This window comes from Sylvia atricapilla, chromosome 3 (assembly GCF_009819655.1).
Source record: "Sylvia atricapilla isolate bSylAtr1 chromosome 3, bSylAtr1.pri, whole genome shotgun sequence".
Lineage (NCBI taxonomy): Eukaryota > Metazoa > Chordata > Aves > Passeriformes > Sylviidae > Sylvia > Sylvia atricapilla.
Window position 1 is genome coordinate 14,067,247 of NC_089142.1, and position 19,443 is coordinate 14,086,689.

At 38.9% G+C, this 19,443-nt stretch overlaps 1 protein-coding gene across 4 annotated transcripts in view; it reads left to right on the top strand.

The window, feature by feature from the left end:
- The window catches only part of ROCK2 (Rho associated coiled-coil containing protein kinase 2), a 113,727-nt gene that overhangs the window by 83,739 nt on the left and 10,545 nt on the right, over positions 1-19,443 (top strand). For 2 of the 4 annotated variants that reach the window (XM_066314792.1, XM_066314794.1), the window contains exons 20-33: positions 755-824; positions 2,145-2,248; positions 2,425-2,611; positions 2,949-3,042; positions 3,158-3,252; positions 3,911-4,090; positions 4,308-4,476; positions 4,857-5,033; positions 7,510-7,580; positions 8,560-8,648; positions 13,718-13,796; positions 13,996-14,257; positions 14,876-15,089; positions 18,375-18,481. In XM_066314792.1, the coding sequence (XP_066170889.1) occupies positions 755-824; positions 2,145-2,248; positions 2,425-2,611; positions 2,949-3,042; positions 3,158-3,252; positions 3,911-4,090; positions 4,308-4,476; positions 4,857-5,033; positions 7,510-7,580; positions 8,560-8,648; positions 13,718-13,796; positions 13,996-14,257; positions 14,876-15,089; positions 18,375-18,468 (1,885 nt within the window). In that variant the 3' untranslated portion in view covers positions 18,469-18,481. The remainder of the gene's footprint in view (positions 1-754; positions 825-2,144; positions 2,249-2,424; positions 2,612-2,948; positions 3,043-3,157; positions 3,253-3,910; positions 4,091-4,307; positions 4,477-4,856; positions 5,034-7,509; positions 7,581-8,559; positions 8,649-13,717; positions 13,797-13,995; positions 14,258-14,875; positions 15,090-18,374; positions 18,482-19,443) is intronic. The other 2 variants (XM_066314793.1, XM_066314795.1) reach the window with 2 other exon arrangements.

Genomic DNA, 19,443 nt, shown 5'->3' on the forward strand with positions numbered 1-19,443 from the left:
CTAGGAGAATTTATCAGAGTAGGAAATGAATCAGTTGGAAATATCTACTACTACAGACCTTTGAACACATCTCTTGGACCTTCAGATAGGAGTCTCAGTAGTTCTTCACGGTCTTACAAGTAGTATTTGCACCTGATAGTAAGTAAGGAAAGAAACTTTTTTTTTTTTTTTTTTTTTACATAAAGAACTTCCTTGTGAATGAAAAGACCAGATTACTACAAATATTAAATGAATCTCAATCCTAGCTCCTTTATGACTTTGGATGTTTTGTCTACCTATGCTTTGCCTTTCTGTCAGCAAGATGCAGTTAGTCATAATGTGGAACACTGGGAGAAGTTTTTTTCTGCTACATTTCTGCTGTTATGGGACTGACTGTTGTTTAAATAACAGATAAATTCAAGAAAATATACATGTCAAGGAATACAGACATTCACAGACTGTGCTCTAGCAAACTAAAGACCCCAAACAATCTACCAGATCAGTGACATTTTACATGGAAATAAGACTTTGTTGGTGGTTGTTTACTTCGTCCATGTGTCTTACTTCGTCCATGTGTCTTACTTCGTCCATGTGTCTTACTTCGTCCATGTGTCTTACTTCGTCAATGTATCTTACCTTATCAATGTGTTTTACTTTATCAATGTGTTTTACTTTATCAATGTGTCTTACTGGTTAAACTTTGTGACACTGCTGTCTTTTCTGTTTACTGCTCTGGAATATCTTTATATTTCTAAACCATGTTCTTCCTTTCTAGAGAACGTCAAGATGCAGATGGACAAATGAAAGAGCTTCAAGACCAGCTCGAAGCTGAACAGTATTTCTCAGTATGTTTTATGCTGCTTTATTTTTATATTAATCTGTTTACTGAGTATGTTAGCTTTTCTTCTTCCCTCTCAGCCATCAGACATTTCACATCTAACCCCAAGCTACGTGATTTTTCTTGTGCCTGTTTCCAGTGTTGTCTGCTGCCTTGATGTTGATCAATGAGCAGCACAAAAGAGCTCATGTTGAGAAATGTCCCTGCTTTCAAAGGGAGTTCAGAGGGAGGAGTCAAGCAGCTCATTTTTCCACCGTGTGAACAATTTTCTGCATGTTTCAAGCCTTTTGCATTCAGCATCTCTTCCATGCTGTATGGCAGAGAACAGTTGTATTCTCATGTGATGTGACAAAACACGTGCATCTACAGCTCAGAAGGAAATGTTGCATTACGATCAAACTCGGTAGTGATCTGTTGGGAGTTCTTAATTTATTGTAGTAAGGTGCACCAGAATAAATAGGTAGCATACTTTAAATCATCACTGGCATGTGAAGGTTAATTATTATTAACAGTGCCAGTTGCACGGCAGGAGATCCCAAAAGGCTTGTTTCAATATTAATGGGAAATTAAGATTTCCTTGTGGATTTAGGTCAGTGAGGATAAGGCCTACCTAAAGTTTTATAGATGAAAATGTTACACCTTAAAGGAAAGAAAGGGAGAATTGAGGTCAACTGACTGCTGTAGATGGACCAGAGAGAGACAATCTGTCTTGAAATCCCTGCAGTAAGTACACTTAGTCGTCTGTCACTTGACCGTCAGTCGTCAGTCATTTGAATGGACAGAGCAATATGATGTTTCTTTCACTTTCCTCAGAGTTCTAGATTTATATTGATTCCATGAAATTTTGAATTTCAAATCATATTCTAATTGGTTTTTCCCTTATTCCCGTATTTCTTTTTGTTCTTTAACTGTCATGTTGGTTTCATGGATATGTATGATTAGAATCTAAACTCCACATGCTCAATTACATCAAAGATTTAAAATAGTAGAGAAAAAGAAATTAATTATTTTCTCTGCTTCTGATACTTCTGATTTTGTACAAAGTTGTGATTTTCACATTTAGAGTATCTTTAACAGCAGTTTACATAAAAAATGCATATCCTACATCTACCCATTCACAAATATACAAGCTAAAAAAGGAACAACAAAATAAAGAAAGTACATTTGTGAATGATGATGACATTCAGGTAAGTTTAGAGATGGCATTGCACAATTATACTCCAGTTAGTGTGATTAAGGAACTGCATACCATATCAACTTGTATAATTTTTGTGGATCTTCAAGAGTGTAGAAATCACACAATTTTCTTTCCAACTTTAAATTCTAGACTCTCTATAAGACACAAGTTCGAGAGCTTAAAGAAGAATGTGAGGAAAAGACCAAAATTTGTAAAGAAATGCAGCAAAAGATACAAGAGTTACAGGATGAGAGGTAGGTTTTGCTAGTTGTACTACTAATGCATAAAAGATAAGGATTGCTTTTTATTTTTTTCCTTCTCCTCCCTAACCCCTCCCTAACCTAACTCTAACCTAAAGATTAACTTTTAACTTTAAAGTTAGTTAAAATTTAACTGATTTAAAAAAAAAGTATATATCAATAATTTGCAGAGATTCCTTGGCTGCTCAGCTAGAGATTACTTTGACTAAAGCAGATTCAGAACAACTTGCCCGTTCCATTGCTGAAGAACAGTACTCTGATTTGGAAAAAGAGAAGATTATGAAAGAGCTGGAGATTAAAGAGATGATGGCTCGGCATAAACAGGAACTTGCTGAGAAAGATGCCACCATAGCCTCGGTGAGTTACATGATCTGTAATTCTGGTAGAGGTAGTACATGAGCTTTATTTTTAGTTTGAGTTATCCATTGCTCTTTAGCAGATTTAGAGATATATAAATATATCTAATGTTTTAAAAATATTTATTTCTTATGATTGAAATTCAAGAATCTCTTTCTGTATTTCTTCCATACATTTCTCTGACCATTCTTTCTTCTGTGCCTCTACCCCTCTTACAGCCAGTCCCCTTATCCTTATCCTGGTCTCACTCTGCAGCATTTCCTTCTGTCCTGTAATGCTTCTTTGTTTGCCACATGAGTTTTGTTACATGATCACATGTCCTTTTGTTTTTCTTTAGTTGGAGGAAGCAAATAGGACACTCACTAGTGATGTGGCTAACCTTGCTAATGAGAAAGAAGAACTAAACAATAAGCTGAAGGAAGCACAAGAACGTACGTAATCTCTGAACCAAATGTGATCGAAACTGAAACTATGTTTGTTCTTTAATAGTGCTATATTCATTTGTAATGAGTTTTCATAGATTTTCTTTTAATTACCTTGCTACAGAAATTACAAAGCTAAAAGAAGAAGAAGCAAATGTAGGAAATATTAAAGCACAATTTGAGAAACAGTTGTTGAATGAAAGAACGTTAAAAACCCAGGTAAGCAAATATATTCAAATGCATATAGACACAGTGTTCATGAATCAAATAATTTTTAATAGAATACTTTCCTTTATAAACTACAGATATGTACTAGTAAGTCTTTCTTTGTTTTTGCTCAGAAAGAAAATATATTGGCTTTTTTCTTTCTTCTTCTAAGTAGACTTTCAGTGTAGTGAAGCTGGATCCTTATGATTTGTAATAGAGGAACTTCTAATCCAGATGTATTCCACTAGCAAAAGCCTTCATTTCTGTCAAATGATTTGATATGTTACTGGTTTCAGTCTTGATTTATATTCCTCTACAAGTTCTAGAAAGAAGTACATTTCTGATTTTAATCTAGATTGTTTTTTAGAACAAGTGGCATATTAATACAAAGACATATTTGGGTCTAGCTAGTGGAAAATGGAAGGGATTATTTAAATGAGTGAAAGTCCTCATACAGCTAATGCTTGCTTCAACTAAAAATGGCATCATTACCTTCTTTTATATTTTGTGTAATAAGTTGAATTAAAGTAAGCTTGTAGTACTGGATTGCAGAGATCTTAGTTTATAGTTAGAAGTGCCTGGTTATAGACAAAAGACTTTATTTCTTCACAGCACAACTCTGTGTATTTATTAGTGTGGTTCTTGTCACTTTTTTCTTTCCCATGGGAAGGCTGTGAATAAATTGGCTGAAATCATGAATCGGAAGGGTCCAGTCAAACGTGGAGCTGACACTGATGTACGGCGGAAGGAAAAGGAAAATAGGAAGCTGCATATGGAACTGAAATCTGAACGAGAAAAGTTAACCCAGATGATGATCAAATATCAGAAGGAAATAAATGAAATGCAGGCAGTAAGATCCTTTTGTAAATATAAACATTGCAGTGTTTTCTGTAAAATCATACTATTGATACAGACTTTACAGTAGTGTATCCAGTCTCTATTTCTGAATTTTCCCAATCAGAAGAAATACACAGAATGTATATTGAGATTGGCTACAAATTCTGCATAGTTTTCTGTGAGTAACGAAATATTGTAATCATAGGAAATCTTGCAATTTATCTCTGCAGCAAATAGCAGAAGAGAGTCAGATACGGATTGAACTGCAGATGACTCTGGACAGCAAAGACAGTGACATTGAACAGCTTCGTTCCCAGCTGCAGTCACTGCACATTGGGATGGACAACAGTAGCATAGGCAGTGGACCTGGAGAGGCTGAGGCAGATGATGGATTCCCTGGTATGTTAATTTTATTAATATTTCTGCATGAACTGAGTTTATACTGGTGTTTTTCCATAGAAACTGGAGTATTAAATTGATGGTCTGATGGTTCTGTGATTTTCATCTTCATCTGTTTCTACCATCTTACCAATCCGTTGATAGTGATCACTTGTTCATCTAACTAAATCTGTCTGTTGTAATACTTCACCTTACATTTATTTAAAGAATTTGTTTTAAAATTCTATTGTGCTCCATTAGAGCTAAATAGTTTTTTCACTTTATTTTGGTGGTTACTTTGCAATTACTGTGTGTATGTGATGAAATGTAAAACTAATACTCTCTTAGAGATTCTATTTTGACTTCTTTTCTACTTTTCCTCCTTTATGCTTTATGTTTAGTCCATATCACTCAATCCCACACTATGGAATCCATGTCCTTTACCTATCAGCACTCTTCTACCTCTGTCAGTATTGCCACTAAGCCTTCCAGTTCTCGCATGCTTCTTGATTCCGATTCTGACTCAGAGGAAGAACCTTTGTCTTGTTCCCACAGCCCTACAGAAGTTGATAGCACAGGTGACATCCCTGAGAACCATTTGGTTTTGTTCTTATTGTGTCATTTTCTCTGTTTCAGAACTAACACTATTAATACGTAATTAAAGAAGCATAAACCAAATCTGGCAGATAACATGCTGCAGTGGCAGTAAACATTGCTATAAGGGACATGAGAAAGTTTGCATGAACAAATAACTGGCCTGTTTTCTCTAAATGTTTGCAAATGCTTGCTGACAGTCATAAACCTACCATTTTTATTGAGGCACTGAATAAAATGAGCCTTATGGCTTGTTTTCAAGATGGCCTCTACACAGTATCTGCACCTCTCTGTATGACCCTAAGGTACTGGATACCAAAAAGTCAAATCTTCATGTTTAAGTGAAGTGCAGAAGCATCTTACTCCTCACATCTAAACATACATGATTTTCTTGTAGAAATTCATTGTCCTGAGTATTACATTGTTTTGCCTTAAAAATATATTATGAATGATAAGGCCCTGTTTTACTAATTCTGTAGTCATTTTATATGACTACAACACACCCTTTTAACAAAGCTTCTGTTTATTGTTAATATTAGATATGGGTTTTCTGTTGCATTCAAATTTCTGTATTTCACATGAGGTTCCTTTAAAGTATGAATACTTATCCACTTAAGGTAGAACCTCTTTTGGTATTTGGACATTAATTCATCGAACTAAAGTAAAGAATAATGCATTTCCTCTATTTTCCCCATTCTCTGGTTTTTGCTTTGAAGCTTCTAATGAAAGAAAACCTACATACATACGTATTTTTTTCCTTATTGGCTGCTGTGTGGTATGGATTTGCTTCGTTCTGAAGTAAAAGTCATAGCTAAGTTGGGATTTTTTTCTGACATAATTACAAAAGATTTGAGGTAGGATAGTGTCTTCTGTTGTTTCTCCCCTCCTAGTATTTATAAGCATGTATTATGAGAAGTTTGGAATAATCTGCCCTTTTTCTGATCTGTTAGTATTGAATGGATGCCAGAAGTTTAAAAAGTATAATCAGAAGCTCTCGTTTTGTCCAATTTAATCTGTATTACAGGTTACAGAGAAAAATAGGAAAATCAAATTTTAGCAAATAGGAGAAACATGCATTTTTTTTTTCCCTACATCTGCTTCCTGGATATGGTGTAGACTATTTTTTTTCATCAACATTAGGCTTGCTACACTTTCTATGAGGTGTAGTTGAAAGGAGCAATATAAGTTGGCAGGTATGAGGCAACAACTGTTTCATGTAATTAATATGTGTATTAAAATAGGTCACCAACAGCATTGTTGGTAGAGCAATAAACATTGAAGACAGTGTGTATCTGTGTATCTTGCTTTAAGTCTCCCTAGACCCAAAAAGAATTTTATGAATATCTAGTAATTATTTGTTACACTGTGTTAAACATGGGCAGGAACCTGCAAATGCTCCCTGATGAGAAGGAAAATATTTCTTGTAATTCTGGAGTATGTTTCTGCTTGTTCCATGGTTTTGTGTTTTTTAATGCTTAACACTTCACTATTTTTGACTTGGAGGTTCCTCAGCAGCATTAGAGATAATCTGCTAGAGTAGGAAACTCATTAGAAAAATATTATTGCAATTAAATAGTTCCCCTTAATAAAACATAGGGGAACAAACACTTGTGTTGAATGCAGCTACAAAAATAGGGTCAAAGGGTATGTGATCCTATGTACTACCAAGCACTGGGAAAGTGTGATCCTGTCGAGCTTCTGGTGGCTACTGAAACGTGTGTCAAACAACAGCTGAGCTCTCAAAACTCTTGATAAATCAAATCTGACAAATGTGCCAGTGTAATATAAAATACTGCAAGTGTGTGAAAGGGCAGTTGAATTCAGGCAAGGCCTAAGGGTTTGCCAAAGATTACTTAATTTTGGCATATTTGGATATAGAGGCAGAATTGGAGAAAAGAAAAATTTACAGACCAAAAAGTATGAATTAGAATACTAAACTGAAATTTTCCCCAGCATATAGGGTGTGTGTATATATATATATATATCGGGTAAATATATATCTGTGGCAGTAATTTGCCTTTTTTTTTTTTTTTTTTTTTTTTTTTTTTTTTTTTTTTTTTTTTTTTTTTTTATGTCTTGGATTGGATGTTGTGTGGTCTCCACTAATATCTTTAGATGCTGTTGTAAAAGGCAAAGGTCAATAGACATAAAGCTTTTAAGTCTTGAAAAAATTACTAAAGGGAATGTGTGTGTTATAACTGCAAGTTTGTTCCCTTCCTCCTCATGTCTACTACTTCTTTGTGATTGCACTGCTGGTTATTGGCAGTATTCAGGAGTACATTATTTAATGTATTACTGAACATTTACTATGGTAAACTTTGCAAGATCTCATACTGTGAAATAGTTCATCTTCTCATGTTTGCTCTCTTGCTTTATTATTGATGTTCAATAACTTCTAAAATGCACATCAGTCTCAAAAATAATGTTTTGTCTGTTCTTTAATACCTATCTCTTTTTCAGAATCAAGATTGGAAGGCTGGCTATCAATGCCTGTTAGAAATAACACTAAAAAATTTGGATGGGTTAAAAAGGTAAGAAAGGCAGATTTATGATTTTACTTCATGCGTAGGTTCAACTTCAAACTTACTGTAGGTTTTCAACACTTTAGTTTTTCTTTGATATGTGTTCTCTCGTTACTTAAATCTATAAAATATGTTAGCTGGTATAGCTACTTCTGAGAGGGGCAGCTTAAGACAATTGCAATAGTTTAAGACACCTCTTTGTATAGCCAGAGGTGAGAACAGTCATTCATGATCTTCAAATGTTTATACATGCCATAAGCATTCCCAGCAGTATTACTACATAGCTGGAATTAGGCAAAGTCTGGAAACAGGCTGTTGCTCTGACAATGTCTTTATTTAGGGGATAAGACTAAAACCTACTCCTCCTGCCTTGTGCAGTCTTCATTTGTTTACTGCTTCTCAGTAACCTCTTTGATGAGTCTTTGTCAAAAATGTGGCGTACACATTTTCATACAAATTTCCTTACTGCTGTCATGCAGTTAATTCTAGGCAAAATTCTGGAAGAAGGACATCTTTTAGGTAATTAGCTTTTTAGTGAACACTGATAGCTATTCTGGTAAACATAACAGTGATCTTTTTAAGTATGATCCCTATTAGTTGTGACCTGCACACATGAAATAGGCAGAGTTACAGTTATTCTCTCTACTAGTCCAAGTGAAAATTAAATCAATAAAATAGAAAGGAAAAGCTTATATCCTACTTTCTTCCTGACTTTCATTTTTGTTTCTTCATAGATATTTAAATATTTAAAAATCAGTTAATCTGATCATATAACTTGATTTATCAGATAATCAGAATTTTGTTTGTTATGCAATGAATTCCTTGGTATGGACTTAGTATACAGCACTACCATTGTCCACTTAGGTACCATTTAATCAAATAGTAGAAAAATATTGCTACAACATGTGTGATACATAATTTCTGTGACATATTTGACATCTGTGATGAGCTAGATTAAAACATGTTTTATCCTTTTATCTCCTAACAGTATGTAATTGTGAGCAGCAAGAAGATCCTGTTCTACGACAGTGAACAAGATAAAGAACAATCTAATCCACATATGGTGTTGGATATAGAGTAAGTATTGCCATGTGCGATTTCTTCTTCTGATTTGTAGGTGAACTCTGTTGGAAAGACCTGTGACCAAGGGGCCTTTTAAGGTCTAGTTTACGAGCACAACATCCCATGGGACATGACTTGTGAGTCACGGAATGGGGCTTCTTCCATCATTGAGTGGCTGATTATAAGAACGATGAGCAGGTGCATTCCTTGCACTTGCAGGTGCATCCCTTGTAAATGTGAGTTTTGCAGGAACGGGGTGGGGCTTCTTCTGTCTTGGAGTAGCGGGTTTCCTCTAGGGAGCACAGCAAACAGGAGCATGGCATGGCTCTGAGGGCATGGCACAGCAGTTTGTGCAGGCAGGGCAAGCAGGCAGGGTTGCAGGTTTTCTTGCCAGTAAGGTTTGCTGTGTGTTGTTTGCGGTGTTTCTGTTCATTGGTTGGTTTTGAGGTTTCTGTTAGTAATGCTTTTTACACAATCCAAAAGTACACTCAGTACAAGTACATGTAACCAAAAGGAACCCTCCAAAAAGGATGTGTCTGTACAGACCCATTCCTCTGTGGAGTGTGTTAGCTTATCAGTGGTTTCAAGGGGCACTGTGGAGGAAACCTGCCTGCGATGTGAACAGATGAATGATCTCCTTTCACTGGTGGCTGAGCTTAGGGATGAAGTTGAAAGACTAAGGAGTATCAGGGAAAATGAAAGGGAAATAGACTGGTGGAGTTCAGCCCTTCCATCCTTAAGGGAAGCCCATCAAGAGTCAGAGGACTCTCACTGTCAGGCGATAGAAGGGCACGTGGTAGAGGAAGGGGAGTGGAAATGGGACCCTGCTCAAGGAGGTAATAATAAAAATTCCTCCCAACCCTCACCCCCTAGCCAGGTGTCATTTCAGAATAGGTATGAGCCCCAGGATCTAGAGAGTCAGCCAGATGATTTAGACAAAAATTATCTGCCCAGTGAGCCTCTCAATTATGATTCATCTGTAAGATTGATCACCACCTCTAACATCAAAAAGAAAAGAAGGATAGTGGTAGTGGGTGACTCCCTTCTGAGGGCAACAGAGGGCCTCATATGTTGACCAGACCCACCCCACTGAGAGATCTGCTGCCTCCATGGGGCCAGGGTATGGGATATCACTGAGAGACTTCCTGGGCTGATTCAGCCCTCTGATTATTACCCACTGCTGATACTCCAGGCTGGCAGTGAGGAGTCTGAAAAGAGGAGTGTCAGGGCAATTAAAAGGGACTTTAGGGCACTAAGTCAAGTCGTTGACAGGACAGGGGCACTGGTAGTCCTTTCCTGAGCCTCTTTGGGGGCTGAGAAAAACGTTAAAAGAAATAGGAGAACTCACATCATGAACAAGTGGTTCAAGGGTTGGTGTCATCGGCAGAATTTTGGGTTCTTTGATCATGGGGCAGCTTTTACGGCACCTGGCCTGCTGGAACCAGATGGGCTCCATCTCTCTGTTAAGGGCAAAAGGGTTTTAGCTCATGAACTGGCAGAACTTGTTAAGAGGGCTTTAAACTAGATTTGAAGGGGAAGAGGATGCAGCTGGACTGTCTGGAAGCAGGCCTCAAGGGTGGTAAGCCTGAGTTAAGGGTGAAATCAGTAGCCCAGCTGAGGTGCATGTACACCAGTGCATGCAGCATGGGTAACAAACAGGAAGAGCTGGAGGCCATGGTACAGCAGCAAAGCTATGATGTAGTTGCCATCACAGAAACATGGTGGGATGACTCACAGAGCTGGAGCACTGCACTCGATAGCTACAAGCTCTTCAGGAAAGACAGGAAAGGGAGAAGGGGTGTAGGGGTGGCCCTTTATATTAAGGAAGCTTTTGATTCTATAGGCATTGAAACTAATGAAGATGGATTGAATGCCTACGAGTAAGAATTAAGGGCAAAGCCAACAAGGCTGACATCCTACTGGGGGTTTGTTATCACCCACCCAACCAGGAAGAAGAGGTGGACAACTTATTTTATAAGCAGCTGGAGAATGTTTCAGGATCATCAGCCCTTGTTCTTATAGGCAACTTCAACTGCCACATATCTGCTGGGAACTTAATACACCAGAAAAGAGGCAGTCGAGGAAATTTTTAGAGTGTGTGGAAGACAGCTTTTTGTCGCAGCTGGTGGGTGAGCTCACCAGGGGAGGGACTATGTTAGATCTGTTGTTTGCAAATAGAGATGGGCTGGTGGGAGATGTGGTGGTTGGAGACCACTTGGGGCACAGTGATCATGAAATTATAGAGTTCTTGATATTTGGTAAAATCAGGAGGAACATCAATAAGACTCTTACATTGGACTTCCAGAGGTCAGACGTTGGCCTATTTAGGAGACTTATACAGAGAGTTCCTTGGGAAGCAGCCCTTAAAAACAAAGGAGTTCAAGAAATGTGGGAGTGCTTCAAAACAGAGATCTTGAAGGCACAGGAACAGACTGTCTCTGTGTACTGAAAGATGAGTCGACAAGGCAGACATCCAGCCTGGATGGGCAAGGAGGTTTTGGAGGAACTTAGGAATAAAAAGAGAATGTATCATCTTTGGAGGGAGGGTCAGGTCTCTCAGGAAGTATTTAAGGGGGCTACTAGAGCATGTAGGATTAAAATTAGGGAGAACAAAGCTCAGTTTGAACATAAAATGGTGACATCTGTAAAGGGCAATAAAAAATGTTTCTACAAATATATTAATGGTAAAAAGAAGGGTAAGACCAACCTTTGTTCTTTATTAGATGTGGGAGAGAACTTAGTAACTGCAGATGAGGAGAAGGCAGAAGTGCTTAATGAATGCCTTCTTTGCCTCAGTTTTTAGTGGAAAGACAACTTGCCTTCAGGACAACTGTTCTCTTGGGTTGGTTGATGGTGTCAGGGAACAGAATGGTCCCTCCATTATCCAAGAGGAGGCAGTCAGAGAACTGCTGAGATGCTTGGTATTCATAAATCTTTGGGCCCAGATGGGATCCATCCCAGGGTGATGAGGAAGCTGGCAGATGAGCTTGCGAAACCACTCTCTGTCATTTACCAACAGTCCTGGCTCACTGGTGAGGTTCCAGAGGACTGGAAGATGGCCAGTGTGACACCCATTCACAAAAAGGGTGGGGAGGAGGATCCTGGTAATCAGTCAGCCTGACCTCAGTACCCAGTAAGGTTATGAGTAGTTTATACTGAGTCTCGTCATGCAGCACTTACAGGATAGACAGGGGATAGATCAGACAGGATAGATCAGACCCAGCCAGCAGGGGTTTAGGAGGGGTTGGTCATGTTTGACCAACCTGATCTCCTTTTATGACCAAGTGACCCTCTTGGTGGATGCAGGAATGGCTGTGGATGTTGTGTACCTGGACTTCAGCAAGGCCTTTGACACTGTCTCCCACAGCACACTCCTGGATAAGCTGTCATGCCATGGCTTGGATAGAAGCACTCTTTGCTGGGTTGGGAACTGGCCGCATGGCCAGGTCCAGAAAGTGGTGGTGAACAGTGCTGCATCCAGCTGGGGACAGTCACCAGTGGTGTCCCTCAGGGGTCTGTGCCGGGGCCAGTTCAGTATTTTTATTGATGACATGGATGAGGGTATTGAGTCTTTCATTAGTAAATTTGCAGACGACACTAAGCTGAGAGCATGTATCGATCTCTTGGAAGATAGGATGGCTCGGCAGAGAGACCTGGAATGGTTGGATGGATGGGCAGAGTCCAATAAGATGAAGTTTAATCAGTCCAAATGCCGAGTTCTGCACTTTGGCCACAATAACCCCCTGCAATGTTATAGGCTGGGCAAGGCATGGCTGGACAGTGCACAGGCAGAAAGGGACCTGGGGGTTCTGGTGGCAGCAGCTAAACATGAGCCAGCAGTGTGCCCAGGTGGCCAAGAAGGCCAATGGCATCCTGGCCTGGATCAGGAATGGTGTGGCCAGCAGGAGCAGGGAGGTCATTCTTCCCCTGTACTGGGCACTGGTGAGGCCACACCCTGAGTGCTGTGTCCAGTTCTGGCCCCTCAGTTCAGGAAGGACGTTGAGATGCGTGTCCAGAGGAGACAACGAGGCTGGTGAGGGGCTTGGTTCCCTATGAGGAACAACTGAGAGAGCTGGGGTTGTTTAGCCTGCAGAAAAGGAGACTCAGAGGTGACCTTATCACTCTCCACAACTTCCCAAAAGGTGGGGGTGGTTTCTTTCTCCAGGCAGCAACTGACAGAATGAGAGGACAGAGTCTTAAGCTGCACCAAGGGAAATACAGATTAGATATTAGGAAAAAGTTTTTCATGAAAAGAGTGATAAAGTACTGGAATGGTCTGCCCAGGGAGGTGGTGGAGTCACCATCCCTGGAGGTGTTTAAAAATTACTGGATAAGGCATGCAGTGCCATGGTTTGGTTGAGGTGGTAGAGCATGAGTTCGGCTCGATGACCTTAAAGGTCTCTTTCAACCTAGTCATTCTGTGAATTCTGTGACTTTTTAAAATCTGAACTATAGAGCTGGACCCTTGGGTACCCACTGCAGTGAAGAATGGGGCTTGCTGTAGGCACTGGTGCAGGAGGAGCAGTGTAGTGCTCAGACTGATCCAGAGAGCTGCACTGAGCCCTGGTGTAACTGAACTGCCCCCACTAGCTCAGCTAGACCTTCTTCACACACACTTGAGCATGCATGTAAAGAAAGAAGCAAAGCATGTAAAGAAAACTGGAGCAGAGCAAATAATGTTTTCAGTGTTCGTATATTTTCTCTTACAACATGGGCTTACAGGATGGTTCTATAGTTAATATATTTTCTTAATAAATGCAAAATGTGGCTATTCAAAGTATGGGGACAGGATTGTATTAGAAAGGTGTCAGCAGCCATTAAAGTCACATGGTGGTGGTTTCTCAATGCTTCTGCAAATACAGCTGGATGCTTGTGACTTCTTTTTATTTACGGTTTTCGGGAGTTCATGTGCAGGGTTGAAACACAACACTTTACCAAGTGATTAGAAATCTGTACAAGTTTGACAAATCTTTAATTTTAGTGGCTCTTAGTCTTAATGTGGCATGTTGTATCCTAACTTAATCTGTCACATTTATCATTCTGGTAACATTAATTTTTGTCCTTATTGAAACAATTTCTTATAGCAAACTCTTCCATGTCCGACCTGTCACTCAGACTGATGTGTACAGAGCAGATTCCAAGGAAATTCCTAGGATATTCCAGGTATTTATTAATAAATTAATGTTTCTAGTATAACAGACATGGCATTTCAGACATTGTCAAAAATATTGCCTAATGAAATATTTACTAAAACATCATTACAAAACCATTCCTAGTGTACTTCTTCAATCTTTGTACTTAGATAATGACTCTGAATTTATATTTGTCATCTAGGAGTGAGATTATTTTGCTTTCATTCTAGATCCTATATGCTAATGAAGGAGAGAGCAAAAAGGAGCAGGAATTTCCTGTGGAGCCCATGGGAGAGAAGTCAAATTACATTTGTCACAAAGGACATGAGTTTATACCTACTCTTTACCACTTCCCAACCAATTGTGAAGCTTGTATGAAGCCACTGTGGCACATGTTTAAACCTCCTCCTGCTCTGGAATGTCGCCGCTGCCATATCAAATGTCACAAAGATCACATGGATAAAAAAGAAGAGATTATAGCGCCTTGCAAAGGTAAATAGCAAATATTTGAATATGCAGATAGTGCTAGAGTCACAAGGCATTGTAATAGATCAGAGAATTGTAGTAATGGTCTGACACCAACTAAACATAAAGGTTGGTTTGTCTTTTATTAGTACGTGGCCATCAGCTTCTTTCCGAGGGTGTCTCCATGAGGGTCACTCTGCTTTGAGTTCATGGCATGTGGCTATGGTGTGCACGTACCTGTTGTGTTGTCATCCTCGTCCAGCAGAGTGTGGTGGTTGTAAAGTGTGTGTTGTGCTCTGCTGTGGGAAACAACAGTGCTATGGAAAGGGTTACATTTGATGAAGGTTGCTCCTTGCAACACAACCTTATATAATTTCTTAGTCTCAGTCACACCTCTTTGTGTTACCTGTGTTTTCTTCCACGTGAATGTGTATCTTCCACAGTAGTAAGTTGTTACTCTCTAAATATAAGGAGGAGGCACTGTCAGCAGCCAGCGAACCTACAGGTTCATTTTGCTTTTGAACCTCTCTGCTGATTTCTCTGCATCAAGTATGAGAATATGCTCATCTGACAGCTAATTTTTAATGTGGGGCCATGTTTAGAATAATAACAATATTCATTGTTAATTTTTAAATCTTACTACAGTATACTATGATATTTCTACGGCAAAGAATCTACTACTGTTAGCTAATTCTACAGAAGAACAGCAAAAATGGGTGAGCCGACTGGTGAAAAAAATACCCAAGAAGCCTCCAGCACCAGATCCCTTTGCTCGATCTTCTCCCAGAACTTCCATGAAGGTACAGCCAAACCAGTCCATCAGACGACCAAGTCGACAGCTTCCTCCAAACAAACCAAGGTGACACAAGAGCTGCTATTTAATTCATTATTCTAAATGTTTCACTACAATTGGTTTCAATCCTTTATTCAGGGTAGAAGGACTCATGCCAATGTCTCATGATTCCTAAAAGAATAGTCTTATCAGAGTCTTCTGATTTGGTAAAAATTGTCCATACAAAAATCATTAATTTGCTACTGGATCACTTCTAAGGAGCAGAATCCTATGTGCTGTGCTGTGGAAGTTCATAGCATTCTGCAGGTAGCATTTATATGATTGCACAGTGCTGATTTTCTGGATTTTTTTCCAGTTTGCTTTTTTCATCACCTGCAGTACCAGCTTATATTTGCTTCTCTCAGTTCCCAGTGCTGGCAGCCTGTGAAAAGCTTGGAATATTGCAGTATTCCAGTTTAGCAAAGGCTTAACATTTTTCCTCAGAGAGGTAATTGGGCAGTGCCTGGATTGCTGTCCTTTTTTCTGTGACCAGACTGGCACCAGTATCTCAGCTGGCTGGGTGAGACCTGGGCTGGGTAAGTGGCCAGAGTTACAGTGGGGAATGCAGGGAAGCACACTCTTGCTGTGATGCTGCTATTACCACAAAACAACCTTATGCTATGAAAAGTTAGATATAAAACAGATACTGGTATTTTAATGGATGGAAATGCACAGTGGAAGGACTTAGAGTAATTTAATTCCACTTCCCTCCCAACCTTCATACAATCTATTTTTGGTGATTTAATTTACATATTTCAAAGAAAATTAGACCTCATAATTTGGATTTTAAATGAATAGATATGTTATAATCATGAAGGAAAAAGGCTTTTAAATAACTTTCTAGGGACCAATTATTGAATAGTTTCTTTGTGCAATAATAACCACAATGTCAGTGATAAGACTGAAAGCATGAATCAAGAAAATATTTATGACAGTTTGGGGGACAAGATTACTTTTCTTCTGCATACTGTTTACAGTCTAACTTAGTGGTGTTACTCTGTTTCTTGCTGTTAACATATAAAGGTATATTATAAATTCTGGTTTTTTTAATAGCTATTCTTAGGTGTTCTGCAAATAATTCTTCTTCTTCCAATACCCTTTTTTCAGTCTTGAACTTTTGTACAAAATGCTTTCATAGCACAGTATTTACAATTCTGTACTGGTGGGAAAAGGAGGAGGATGAGCATTTTTGCGTGTAAAGCATGTAATTCTTCAGTTTAAGTTTCGAAGTTAGCCTTGCAGATGTACCTAATTGATGAAAAGTATAGTTCTGTGAGGTCATGTCACCTATTGCCAGACTAATGCAGGTCTGTCAAACCAGTGGAAATGTGTATGGATTTAAACACCTTGAATTAGAAACCACATACTCATAAATAACCGTAATTGCTATGGCAAATTTATATCTCATTGTTGCTTCTATGAGGCTTTTGTGCAAGGATTTATCATATGTAATAATTAAGTTTCCTATATGAACTTCGTTAAAAATGAAGATGTAGTTGCCAGTTCAATCTAGGGACTGAGCAGTGGACTGGCAGCCAGGAGCACCAAGAGGAGCACAGCTGGATGACTAAGGGAAGAGATTATACCCCTCTGTTCATTCCATAGTCTGCAGCACAACATTGCCTCCACCTTTCAGTCCCCGAATTCCAGCCAGACATCAACAGACTGGGGAAGGACCAAGTAGAGGCCACCAGGATGGTCAGAGCAGACACCTGAGGGAGCTGGACTTGTTGAGCCTGGATGATGGACAAGTCCAGGGGCTCCCATAGCAGCCTGCCCCAGCCTGTGGGGAGGGTATCCAAGAGACAGAGCCAGGCTCCTCAGTGCTGCTTGTGAGAAACAGTGGGCTCCCTTGAACCAGGAGACACTTGGTTGGATAGAGGGAAAAGCCAGTGCACAGAGGGAGGCCAATGAGGCTGGATGGCTCCACCCCTGGAGGCTCTCAGCACCTGACAGGACAAGGCCTTGAGCATCCTGGGCTGGCTTTGCATCTAACCCTGCTGTGAGCAGGAGATTGGACTAGAAACCTCCTGAGGTCCCTTTCAAGCTGCCTGGTCCTAAAAATGCTGACCCTATTAGGAATTTCACACGATGATGGTTTCTTCAGGGTTTTCATGGCTGTTTTTCTTCATGAGGATTCAAGAAAGGGCAAACCAGTTTTTCATACAGACCATATAATTTCTGCTTAGCCATTTGTTTGGATTGTGCCAAATAGATAATTCCAAATTGCAAAAAAGCCAACTTTACTGTATTTTGCTTCCTAATAAATTGTTTAAGTGTAAGAACCATAGTTCATGTAACAAATGAATGTTGAGCCTTTTCATATTTACCACATTTAAAGGTTTAAATGGTTTAAAGATGAAAATCCAAATTCCACTGAAACCCATTTTGTTTAAAATATGTGATTAACTGTATTAAACAATGTAACATGTTTATATTGATGCTCTCTTAGGGTAAGGTTTCCATGCCTGCATCCTATGCTTGGCATACAACCCTAATTAGAATCCTTTCAGCTCACTAGAAGATGACTAGGCTGGGTTTCATTTGTTGTAGCTACAGCAGTTGAAAAGTTAGTACTTAAGATATTACAACAGAAAGAGATGAGCTTCTAGACAATGATTCACCCCATCCCAAAGTTAATGCCTCAGATAAGTCAAATGACTCATTTGCTGACAGGGTTTGCCTTGCTTGCCTTCTTTGTTCTATAGTGACCATACAAGGAGCACAGAGAGGGAGGTCTAGACAACAAGTTGATGTATCCTCTTTTTTTGGCACTGCTTAACTTTAAATAATGAGCTACAGAATAGCTGTATAGTATAATCCCTGTATTTGGGATACAGTAAAACCCTGCTATATTCATTTGTACATTCACATGAAGCTATCTTATTCAATGTTCTTTTCAGCACTCAAAATCACTTGATTTTATTGGAAAAATTGTTAGGTTTGCATTATTGTCTTGAAGGGGATAGCAGGAGAGCATAAAACCACCTCAGTCAGCAAGAACAGCAACAAAACAGAAAGCAGATAATTTTATAAAAGGTACATGTTCTTTTCTACTGAAATTCTAGGGGGAAAAAAATCAATATGGTAAGTGTTCTATATTAAATGAAATTATTTTTGAGATCAATTTGCAATAAATGCAATATTCTTACATGAACACTAACTGAATCTTCATACTCATGAAAGGCAAAGGAACAAACCCACATACTTTGAACAGTCTTTCAGTTAAAAAGGTTTAGTGATAGCAAAAGGAATTTTCAAGTCTTTTATAGAAGTGTGACATTCATTAAACATCAAACCCTCCTGTTGCAGATTACTTGATCTGGCATTTAAGGACTGGGATTGGTCCTTTGATGATGTTGATGATATTGATGGTGATGATGATGACGATGTTTTTGATTTCTGAAGAAGTATAAGGGGTAAATCTAAATAGAGAGGAATGGATTTGTTTGCCTTTGAATACAGCATGCTATGTTGGATTTTGTTTCTCAAAGCAGAGAAAATACAAGATCTCATTTTAATACTTTAAACAGAAAAATGAGATTCTGTTCATCATATTGAATTTTCAGAGGAGTCATTTTCATTAAAACAAAGTTGTTGTCTCTCAGTGTTTTTATTTTTCTAATTTTAGATATTTTTTTTTTTCTTTTTAAGTTCATGTCTGCCTGCCTGAAAAAAAACCCAAAACTTCTGTCTTCAGGGTTGTTGCTCATCTCTAATGCTAATACGGCTAACCTCAGCAGAGAGTATTTGAAGGATAAAAGGGAGATGGTAGCAGTTGGATGTTTAGCTGAAATAGACTTGGTATTTACAAACACTTTTCAAACTGACTGGTCTATGGCTAGCAGACATGAAATCACTGGAGTTCTGCATTTTGCTTTTCTACCTCTGTTCTGAAGTGAATTTGACTTGGCTTTCCTTTGCAGTGCTGTGCTTTCTGGGTACCTAACCACGCATTTGAAAACTATGTAAACAAGCAGGTTTGCAGCTTCTGTGATGTGGTTTCCTTGACTGCTTTAGAAAAATCTGGCCATTGCAGTGATCTGATTTGTCCCATGGCTTCGTTCTGGTGTACTGCAAATGGCTTTACCTATTTTATAGACCTCACTATCTGGTCATTTCACACGTTGATGCAATCTTATATTTACACAGAAAAAACCCTAAATGTTAAATGCCTAATAATTATTTTAAATAGTATGTGAGATGTGTCTCAGCTGTATAACAGCGGCACTGAGGCTGCTTCTCAGCTCTCTCCTCAGGGAGCTGAGGAACCAGCTCCTGCAGAACTTAACTGGCTTAGTGTTCACAGTAATGAGCATTACGTTAATTAAATATACTGCATCTTTGTGTATTAAAAGCTTACTGATCACTAATCCTTTAG